The 11,523-nt window shown below is 46.5% G+C and overlaps 1 protein-coding gene across 1 annotated transcript in view; it reads left to right on the forward strand.

Annotated features, from left to right (window-relative positions):
• Positions 1-10,307, forward strand: part of As3mt (arsenite methyltransferase) — a 30,584-nt gene extending 20,277 nt beyond the window's left edge. The window contains exon 11 of the mRNA XM_021210154.2: positions 9,695-10,307. Coding sequence (XP_021065813.1) covers positions 9,695-9,802 — 108 coding nt within the window. The 3' untranslated portion in view covers positions 9,803-10,307. The remainder of the gene's footprint in view (positions 1-9,694) is intronic.
• Positions 10,308-11,523: the final 1,216 nt, after the last annotated feature.

Genomic DNA, 11,523 nt, shown 5'->3' on the forward strand with positions numbered 1-11,523 from the left:
GCAACAGTATTTTATTTCATTTGTATTTATGTTTACAGGTTGAGGTCAAAGAACAATTTGTAGGCATTAGCTCGCTCACCCTTTTCAGGATTTTTTTTTTTTTTTTTTTTTTTTTTTTTTTTCAGGACAGGATTTCTATGTATAGGTCTGGCTGATGTGAAACTTGTTTTATATACCAGACTGGACTCAAATCTGCCTGCCTCTGTCTCCCAAGTGCTGGACTAAAGGCATGAGCCACTGCCACCCAGCCTACTTTTCAGGATTTTATAATTGTTCTCCTAGGAGCCCTATACCCTGGTCTCAGAAATGATCTTTTTCTAAAAGTTTTCACTTCTCTGTTGTTTGTACTTAATCGTAGTTTATACAGTGAGCATACATGGATATGCTAGTAAACCTTGTAGAATTTCCCCCTCACAGACTTTAAGAGAGTCAGATTTATTGGAGACCTGTGTGAGATCACCCAGTCCTCTGGTGTGAGGACTTCTTCGAGGTGCTGAGGGAGACACAGACAGATCCAGGTCCGCACACAGTATGGACAGACTTACTGACAGATACGCAGTGCTAGGCTGCAGCAGTCCTGGTCAGAAGAGTAGCGTGTATGTGGAGCAAGCTATAAGGGACTTTATTCTAGTTGGAGTGTGTCTGTTTATCTCGGGGATTTATCAGGATGCTGCTGCATTCCTGGGACTGACTCTGCAGTGCTGTGCACAGTACTCCTCTAAGGGCCCTTACCTGCAGTGCTGTGCTCAGTACTGCTCTAAGGGCCCTTACCTGCAGTGCTGTGCTCAGTACTGCTCTAAGGGCCCTTACCTGNCTAAGGGCCCTTACCTGCAGTGCTGTGCTCAGTACTGCTCTAAGGGCCCTTACCTGCAGTGCTGTGCTCAGTACTGCTCTAAGGGCCCTTACCTGGTATCATTTGTCAGAAAAATGGCAGGAAATGCAGATGCTTGGGTGTACTTTGGGGATGACAACCATGGTAGTTACAGCTGAAGATGGCTGCAGCCATAACATGATCAGTGTTTGTGAGTCAGGGTCTCACTGTGTAGGCCAGGGGGTCCTAGAATGCACTATGTAGACTGAGCTGTTCTTGGACTCACAGAGAGCTGCCTGACTCTACCCCCAGCGCTGGGATTAGAATGTTATCCCAGTTTCTCCGAGACCAATTCTTTTCTTTTCTTTTTTTCTTTAGAGAAAGAGAGGGGCCAGGGAACAAGCCCTCGCAAACACACTGGGAGTGAATGGTCTTTTTCCTAAAACCAATCTTTACCCATCATTCCTTACAATTCTTCCTCTCTTATGTGCCTGCTTCTGCCACAGCACACCATGATCCTGCAAGGGGCTTTAGCACTGTGCTGGCAGCATACTGAGAGGCCATTTGCTCAACTTGTAAAGAAAGTCCACAGCAACAGTAGAAGCGCCTATGAGGAAAGGTAGGGCAACTGCGCAGACAGTAACAATCTGGCTTTCCCGCCAGAGTCCCCAGAACAAGACTGACAAGTCAACATAGCTCCTATAGAAGGATAGGAAACCGACTAGCCATTCATGTAGGTTTGCTAAGAGCCCCACTTCCAGGCCACACAGACACACACACACAGTCACACACACACACACACACAGTCACACACACACACACAGACACACGTGCACACACACACAGAGAGTCACACACCAACTTCACATGTACCCCAAACCAGCCAAAAACCAACTATAACTTTTTTTTTTTAATTTTATTTTTAGTGATGGTTTTAAATGCTTTAACCTCTCTTTTAGTCCACCATCCATTAGAGGCAGTGGGAAAGCAAGGATATGGGGAAGTGGCCATGTTTAGAAAGGTTTTTTTGGAGCACTTTTCATCTGTGTTGTCTGGAAATCAGCAGTTTAGTTTATAGGTTAGTAGTGTCAGCTCCAGCCACTCGTAACTATTTTATGGATATACTAGTAGTCCAGTTTGGTAGCAACAGTGGTGATGTGACCTCATCTAAAAAGCCAGGCCTTAGCCTCAGCATAAGTCAGCAGGAGTGATGTCTGCAGCTTTTTGTTGTGTCTCTCTCTTTGTTGTGTCTCTCTCTTTGTTGTGTCTCTCTTTTTGTTTTTTCTCTCTTTTTGTTGTGTCTCAAAGATCAGCGAAGATGTAAGACTCACAAGTGTCTCGTAGTTAGCTTTATAAGCAAGCCTGGCTCAGTCTTTGTCATTGTCTGTGGAGTCCTGTTTACCCTGTAAACATCACGTGCCTTCTATGTGTCTCATCTCAGCACATGTGTGTCTGCTGACATCATCTGTCAGTCAGCCTGAGTCCTCCGAAGCGGCAAGAAACTGTAGCACACCATCAGAAGTTTTTTTGGTGTGTTTTTCTCTATGGAATCCCAACAAATGTAGCTCAACTACACAATGTAAGGCGGACCAATATGCGTATGTTGTTAGCAAAGAATCCTTTATCATGTCTCTTTATGTGCTTGCTTTAGCAGAACGTTTTCTCTCTTGCGTCTGTTTCAGTGGATTTTTTTTAAATGAGTTTGTCTTAGTCTTTTGCCTGTTTCTACTTTAGGAAATCGCTCCTTTACATGTTTGCCCCAGCAAAACATCATCTAACTGATTTTCTAAAGAACAGTTAAGTTTTTATTTTATATCTCCCTTTCTGTTTAAGAACTGTCTTTCTCTCTAAGATTAGCAATCTATATATAATAGAAATAATTATAAGAACCATCACATTTTTAATAAATGGCTTATGTACAGTATAGTCAAATAGTAGTCTAACAACTTAAATTTCTATCAATATACAAGAGTTAAAGAAAAAAGCTTAAATTTTATCAATGTGTAATAAATAAAAAGACTTAAATTTTTATTAATATATAATAATTAAACACAAAACTTAAATTTTTATTAATAGAGAATAATTAAACAAAATTTAAAATTATTAATTTATAGTAATCAAACAAAAACATTAAATTTTTATTAGTATAGAATGATTATAAACAAAAAACCTTACATTTCTATGAGTACAGAATGTAATAACTAAACAAACAGCTGACCCCCCAGATGATAACAATCGTAACACATCAAGCGACCAGCAACCAGCTGTGATGGAGGCAGGCACATATGATAGGAAGTCTCATAAGAAATGCTGAATAAAGATTGGTTTAGGAAAAAGATTGTGATGAGTGGAAACCTTAATGGAATTTCCTAATAAATACTGGCTAAGTCCCATGGTCTCCTGGGATTACTACAGACCAAGTTGGAAGGGGGGAGACACCTCATACTGTAGCGAGAAGTAGCCAGTTGACCACGTGGCACAGGCCACTGGAAACTACCTTGTTGTCCCCTATCTCTGTGTTTACTTATTATTTATTTTGAATTATTTTTCATTTTTCTTTTTGAAACAGACACTTTCCATGTAGTCTAGTCTTGCCATTCTCTGAGATAACAGGCCTGAGTTCTTGGATTTAGTGCATACCTTGAATGAATAGCAGGACAGCCGGTCTTTGTATTACCTCTGTAGAATCTCTGTGCACAGCCTGGGCGTGGATGGTCTCTGGGACAGGACTCTGAGCCCTCAAGCAGTCAGAGGATCAGCTATGGCAGCCAGAGGTATTCTAAGTGATTCATGTTCTCCAGGGTCTTCAGCCTAGCCAGCCGAGGTGAGCCTCATTAGTTAACGAGCCATTCTTTCTCTCTGTACCAAGCCTGCTGCCTCTGGGTTCCGTGGCAGAGGAGAGCAACAGGAGGTGTCTGGGTGCCACCCCTAACGGCATGACCTTGGGGAGCTGAGCTCAGGGTCCTGTCAGTCTGGCACAGTTCTTAAGACCTTGCCCATCTCCCTCAGAGGAAGGAGGACTTGCTGAAGCTAGTCGGTGCTTACCTTGCTTACCACTGTGCTCTCTGTGCACCATGTATGCTCTCTGTACCCAGTCATCCGTGCACTTGATGGGCCTCACATGCTAGCAGACATACCACCCAGAATTTTGTCCATCAGCTGCCCTGGTTTCCTCCTGTCTGAGAAGCCACGTGGTGCCTGTGGTAGGTTGGGCTGCAGCACAGACACTTCAGTTTCACCAGGGCCTAACTGCATGCCCCACGTTTTCCAGTGTACGTTAAACCCCATCCCACACTATACCCCATGGAGGGGAGGCAGCTCTGTAAGTAACTGGGCTCCATCCTTCCCACTGCCTGGAAGTAGTGAGGGGGTCTGCCCTCTGATGGCTTTCTAGTAGGGCACTTTGCAGGGTGACCAGTGAGGACTCGGTCTACTCTCCACTTATGTGCAGTGGCATTATACATGATGTGATATTGATGTCTAAAGAAATCTATTCAGTTTCACTTCCCTCCAGAGCTTAGAGCAGATACCTCTTGTTCTTGCCAGAGAGAACCCAGCTTATGCCATCTGTTGTCCGAGTAAAGTCTAGTTGCTTTAGCAAACCTGGTAGAGGGGTTCCTCGTCTCTGCACCTTGACCATCCCTGCGCATGTCTCTATATTGATCACCACGTGGGAGGCTTGTGTCTTATCTCCTACTCGGCCTGGAAACGGATGGGTCCTATCTGACCTGGCCACTCCTAGGAATCTCATGGGTGGCCTGGAGCCTTGGGTCTTGCTGGAGTTGATGACCTGTCTCCTCTGTCAGAGGAGATAGCACCTTCGTTGTCCTGGGTTCTGAGGCTACAGCCTTCCTCTTTTCCAGGGTTATTATTACGAGAATGGGAGCAGATAATATCAGCCTGGAATGGGGCCCGAAGTCACTGCTCTGTGACAGGTAGAGAATGAGCAGGTATTCCTAAGAATCAAGTAGAGGCAAAGTGGACGGTCTCATGAGTCTGGTGTCTCAGGATTGCTGAAGACAGAGGGAGCACAGAGCTAAGGGAGGGTGTGCCTTTTCTCCCGATCCCTGGGTAATGTAGGCACCCCAGCATAGATACTAGGTCTTAGCACATTTAGTGCCCTATAAGCCACAGCCATTCTCCAGATTCTGTGCGCCTCGTTGGAGGCGGTGTAGTTCCAGACTCCACTGACTCCTTCATTGACGCTCTGTTCTCAGCATGGCAGCTGTCTTCTACTGTTCTCAGTCTAGGGGCAGAAGGGCGAACAGGGTCCCATTTGCTTCCTCTCATTACCACCTTAGCTACCTGAATCTTGATACCAAACTTCCCCCCCCCAACCCCAGCCTTTCCTAATAAATTAGCCACCCCTTAGTGCCCTGCAGGATCGAGGAGCCTCCTAGAAGTGAGTACATTTCTGACTACATTACCCTATAAGCTTCAGTATGTCAGAACAGTCTGGGTTGCCTTAGAGATGGATCTTTGAGAACTAATTAAGCAGTCAGCTCCATGTGAGGCCCAGTCACCTTCTTCAATCCTGGCTTGGAGGCATCTCCAGCCCCGCCCCTAGTCCCAGGGAGTTGGTAGCTCCATCTTGCTTTGCCAATAATACTAAATCATAGAACTCCCAGCCTTCCTGGGAAATTCCCTTCCTCTTCTTCAGGCTCAAAGTCCTTCTCAAAGCCTTGCAAGACTCCAGCAGCTTGTGTCCGTCTCTTCCACAGAGCTTTCTTGTTATCTTAACTGGACTTCCATTTCTTATCTCTGTCACTCTGATTTGCCCTGCTTCCCTATCAGACACAGTGACAAAACACCGCCTGTCCAAGCAAGCTATTGTCAGTCTGTCCCAAGCTGGCAACAATAGCCTGGCCCACATCAGAAACATCCTGTCAAATGCGGGGAAGAACAAGAACCAGACTCTTCTCAAGGCTTGTGGGTTTTGACAGCTTGTTTTCTGTTCTGGTCCCTGAGACATTGAGTGGAGGTGGTTTGCGGCTGCTCAGCTCCCACAGCATCCTGGGCTTCGTCCGTGCTTTTCTGGATGCTTTTGTCCTGGCAGGCTCCCTCCCCCCGCCCCCAAATTCTGTCATGTCTCTCTCGTGCCCAAGGTGATCCAGTCTGTAGTAGTGATTTCTTTGGTTGTGGAGGGCAACATACAGGCGCTGCCTAGGAACCTCAGCGTTATTTCCCACCAGAGAAACGCCAATCCCTCCATGTTCCAGGCTCTCACTTATCGGGCAGCGTGGCAGTGCCTGCGAGGATCCTTGGATTCTATAGCCATAAACAGTATCAAACAGTCCTCCTGCACTGGCACACGCTGTGCCTCTCCCCTGGACGCTTGGCTCCTATAAGGTCAAGGGAAAAGCAAGGCTCATAGGCCAAGAGTCCCCAGCCTCTACCAGCAGCCCCAGTTTCTCCTTCAAGCCTGTCTTTCCAGTGTTCTGGACTTTCTGCATCCCACTCTGTGAGATAACACCTGGGAACCCTTCCTATACCACTCTTTGTCTCCAACCCACCCAGCAACAAGGGAGATACACTTGGTATCTTGTTTCTCCATGTTTGAAACCAGGTTAGCGGCTGAGAGAGAGGTAGAGACACACTGTCTCATCTCTTTCGAGTCATAGTTCTTAGCGGTTTGCTTGCAGCCAGCTAGGCACCAGGAGGAAACAGCTGTGTGACCTAGAAACACAGCCTGGTGTTCTCAAGGCGGAGACACTTATCATTTTTATGGAAGGGTTTGGTGATAACCCCTGGTGTGCAGAGAGTGCGGGTGATTGTGTGCGTGTGTCCTTCGTCAGCTGCCACCATGGAGGGTGGATGTTGCCAATTTGCTGCAAATTGGTTTATGAATGGCTTGAGACCTTCATCTCCCCCTCCCTTTTTCCTCTTCCTCTGTTTTCTTTTCTCCTCTTTCTCCTCCTCCTGTTCCTCTTCCTCCTCCTCCTCCTCCTCTTCTTCCTACTCCTTTTCCCCCCTCATTTCTGGGGACTGAACTCATGATGTTGTGCATACAAGGTACCCGCATTCCTGTTGAGCTATCCCCTAGCCCTCTTTATCTTTGAATCCTGACAAGCCAAGTTTTGCTACAACAGGAGTTACATTATTGCTACAGAAGACTCTGTATCAAATCAAGTCGGCCAACAAGTTACATTGTTAAAACATGGTGTTATCATAAGTGATACAAATGGGGCGGGCAGGGAAGTCTTGCTGTAGCCGGTAGTAAAGTAATGGTGGCGATGACCTGAGTGAAAGGTGGAATAATTTAGAGGTGTTGAGTTTTATGGGGCAGTCACTTGTTCAAGATGCTGTGTGGTCCTCACAGTGACCTGTGTGATACTCAGACCTGTAGGTGAAGAAGCTGAGGTGCCAGGAGACGATGCCCTCATCCCAAGCCACATGGCTAGACAGAGTTAGAACTCATGCCTCCTTCAGAAGTGGGTGTGTTAAGCAGCACGCTGCACCCTGCAAAGGGTGCTTCTTCCAGCTCCTTCCTCTTCCATCTCATGTTTGTCCTTCAGGACTAGAAACGCACATTTGGCATGTGTGAGTGTGTATGTGTGTGCATGTGTGTATGTGCACATGCAGGTAGGTACACATGCCCATGTGTGTGCACGCAGAGACCACAGGTGAATGTCTGGTGTCTACTTCTATCACTCTCTATCCTTTTTTTTTTTTTCAGTTTTTATTTTATGTGTATCGGTGTTTTGTCCGCATGGTCTGCGTGAGGGTGTCAGGTCTTGGAGTTACAGATAGTTGTGAGCTGCCATGTAGGTGCTGGGAATTTGAACTCCAGGCCTCTGGAAAAGCAGCCAGTGCTCTTAACCACTGAGCCATCTCTACAGCTTCAACCTTATTTATTTATTTAGGGTCACTGAACGTGCAGCTCACAGTTTCAGCCAGGCTGGATGCCCTGTGAGCCCCAGGGATTCTCCTCTCTCTACTGTCCCCAGTGCTGCAGCTACAGGCGTGTGCAAGCATCCGTCTGGCTTTTGATGTGGATGCTGATAGCTGAACTCGGGCCCTCATGCTTGTGCAGTGACTACTGACTAAGCCATCTCCTAGAGCGAAGGCGTCAGCATGGAACACAGGCTCTAGTCTGCTTGACACCGAATCCAGGTCCAGGGTGACCTTCTGACCTTCGGAAGGAGGAAATGGGCTGGACAGATGGCTCAGTAGTTAAGAGCACTTGCCTCTCTTGCAGAGGACCGAGGTTTGGTTCCCAGCACCCGCATGGCTGCTTACAGCCATCTGTAAGTCCAGTTCTGGGGGTTCAGCCTCCTCTTCCGGTCCCCACAGGCACTACACACCTGTGCCACCCAGGTGCCACAAACAAGAAAAACACTTGTATACGTAGAATAAAAATAAATAAATCTCTAACAAAGAAGAAAGCTGGCAACTAAGGGCCAGTGAGAACATGGCTGCCATTAAAACAAGGCTGTCAGTCTACTGAATGTAGTGGCCTTCCCGGCTCCTGTTAGAATGTCCGTTGGTGATAGCAGGATGTAAACTTTACAGTGAATCTCACCCTTAAGGTGACTAGTCATGCCCTGGGTTTTCTGTCTTTGACCCCAGTTGGCCCCTGGTCCACTGTGCCACTGTAAGAGGCAGCTCATTTGGAGATAAAAGGAGGAAAACTGAAGACAGCTGTTCCTCCTGAGCAGATGTACTCTGTGCTCCACGATCAGGGTGGCTGGTGATGGACATCTCCAGTCTGGACATCAGCGGACTTAACATTCTGCCTCGTGCACACAGTTCTGGATGCTAGGGCATAGATAGCATTTCAGGATCTTCGTTCCCAGGGTAAAAGGCACTTGCTCATGAGAATCTCACGGAACAGAATCAATTGGATGAAATCAACTTCCCCAGCCCAGCAGAGACTACTTTTAAGCAGGCTATGGTAGCTTCAGCACTTAAGAAGCTGAGGCAGGAGGATCACCAAGAGTTCCAGGCCAACCTAGGTTACAGTGTAAGACTATCTCAGAACAACAATAAAAGTCACTTTTGGGGTGGAGATCTAGTTCATCAGGTAAAGTTCTCATGTGCATGCACAGAGCCTGGGTTTAGTCCCCAGCACAGCATGAATTGGGGTGGGTATGGCGGTGTTTGGTATATATATACCAAACACCGCCATACCCACTTCATATATGTGTGTGTGTCTCTCTGTGTGTGTGCGTGTGTGTGTCCTCAACATTCTCTTTGTATCAACATTCTCTTAGTATCATAGTGAGTTGGAAGCCAGCCTGGGCTACATGCAACCCTGCCTCAGAAACAAACAAAAATTAGCCCCCCCCACCTCCCTTTCTTGAACAAAGTAAAGGTTACCCTGGAAGAGTGATTGGTAATCTGATTAGAGCTTCTAAAACCCAGAGTCATCTTTTTGTTTTGTTCTGTTTTGGTTTGGTTTGGTTTGGTTTTGTTGTTGTTGTTTTGTTTTGTTTTTTGTTTTTTCGAGACAGGGTTTCTCTGTATAGCCCTGGCTGTCCTGGAACTCACTTTGTAGACCAGGCTGGCCTCAAACTCAGAAATCCGCCTGCCTCTGCCTCCTGAGTGCTGGGATTAAAGGCGTGCGCCACCATGCCTGGCTTTAGAGTCATCTTTTGTTCCTTAACTTGTAGCAGGCTGCTCCAACTCACTATGCAGTCAAAGATGACCTTAAGTCCAGATCCTTCTGCCTCCTTTACATTGCTGGGGTAGGGGGCAGATTTATGTGCCACGAGGCTCATGTTAAAAGGTTGTTTGTATTTTAGAGTGGCAGTGCTCCTCCAAGGGTGGACAGGATTAACATTTCCTCCCTCCTTGGTAAATCAGCCCTGAACAAACAGAAATATCAATGTCTGGGTGCTTCAAAGCCCCTCTGTACCCTCATTCTGGTTTGTCTTTTAACAGGTTATAATCAGAGATCCATTCAAGCTTGCAGAGGAGTCTGACAAGATGAAGCCCAGACATGCACCTGAAGGCGCCGGAGGCTGCTGTGGCAAAAGGAAAAACTGCTAGATCTACGGCCAGCATGGAGCCCACTGGGCTCCAGAGGGTGGCTAAAGGACAGTCACAAAGGCTTCTTAGCCTGCTGTTTGCCAGTGCACAGACTATGTGAAGGTGGCAAAGCCAGCACAAGCTAGACCACTGCTAAGAATAAGAGTGACTTTTAGAGGTCGTTAATTGAAGTTTCACACAGCAAATCGCCTGCTTTCCTATTTCTCTATTTCAGAGTTCTGGTGCCACCTAGTGGTCAGAAGTAGAACTTGGGAGCCTAAGGTTTACTCAAAGGGCCAAAGGGCACCATTGTGAGAATTATCTTCCTTCTGGCCTACCACAGGACACCTCTGCGTTCTTCTCTGTGGTTACTCAGGAAGCACAGTACTTACTAAATTTATGCTAACCATGACAAAAGATTGTCAACTCAGATTTGGTAGGAGTATTCTTTAGGTTGCTGTCTTCTTTTTTTTTTCCTGTAAAATTGAATGAAAAAGAAAACAAATAAAAAATAAATTTGACTTCAGCTCACCTTGATAATTGATACCACATTGGATGTCTGTAGTTTGTCTTTTAAAACATATTACACACACACACACACACACACACACACACGCGCGCGCGCGCGCTCTGTCTTCACACACACCAGAAGAGGGAATCGGATCCCATTACAGATGGTTGTATGTGGTTGTGGGATTTGAACTCAGGACCTCTGGAAGAACAGTCAGTGCTCTTAACTGCTGAGTCATCTCTCCAGGCCCCCTGTCATCTGTCTTGTGATATTTCTGAAAAAAGAAAAGCTAAGAGATCCGAACAGGATTTCTCTCCCCTTTAAGGTGCTCTCATTAAACCTCTAAGGAAATGCTGGGTTTGCTTCTAGGGCCCATGTTAAAGAAGCTATGAGGATTAAAGGAAGGACCAATGAAGGGACACAGGTCCTTATTAGGAGCTGACAAATTAGACTTAAACCCTGGGGCCAGGGCACAGTCCGGCTGGTAGAATACTTGCCCGGTGTTCTATGCAGGAAGCTCTGGGTTCGCTCTCCAGTACCAGGTGAAACCAGGAGAGGCAGCACAAACCTAAGGTCCCAGCACTCGGAAGCAGAGCTGTGAGGATTGGAAGCACAGGTCCTCCCTTCCCAGCTACAGAGAGTTTGAGGCCAGCCTGGGGTATGTGAGACCTTGCCTCAAAAACGAGCAAGTAACAGCCTTCAAGAACAGAGGCCCGGAGGCTTTAATGAGAGACTCTTGATTGTTCTGAGATCTCAGCAAAGAAGAGTTTGGGCAATAGAGGAAGAGGTGGGGTTAGCATGGCCTCAGAGGTGTTTAATTAGGGAGTTTGAGGATGCTAAGGCCTGTAGAACACTGGGGTGAATTCGAAGGGCAGACTCATTTTTTTAAAAAAGAGATATGTTCCCAATGGGACATTCCAGAATTCTGAGTGCCCTCATACTGACTTTGACAGACAGTTTTATCCTGCCCTCTTTGTCTCAGGAACCCCGATTCTACTCATGCTGCTGGCTCTAGAGTTCCTTATGTGCCCAGTTATGATTGACTGTAGTGTGGGACAGGCCCTGGCACAGGATGGCCCTTTCAGAGCGCTGTGATAAAGAGGAAAGGTGACCCAGCCATTCTGTTGATTAGACTCATCTGTTCTTTCTTTCTTTCTTTCTTTCTTTCTTTCTTTCTTTCTTTCTTTCTTTCTTTCTTTCTTTCTTTCTTTTTTTCTTCCTTCCTTCCTTC

This window comes from Mus pahari, chromosome 1 (genome assembly GCF_900095145.1).
Source record: "Mus pahari chromosome 1, PAHARI_EIJ_v1.1, whole genome shotgun sequence".
Lineage (NCBI taxonomy): Eukaryota > Metazoa > Chordata > Mammalia > Rodentia > Muridae > Mus > Mus pahari.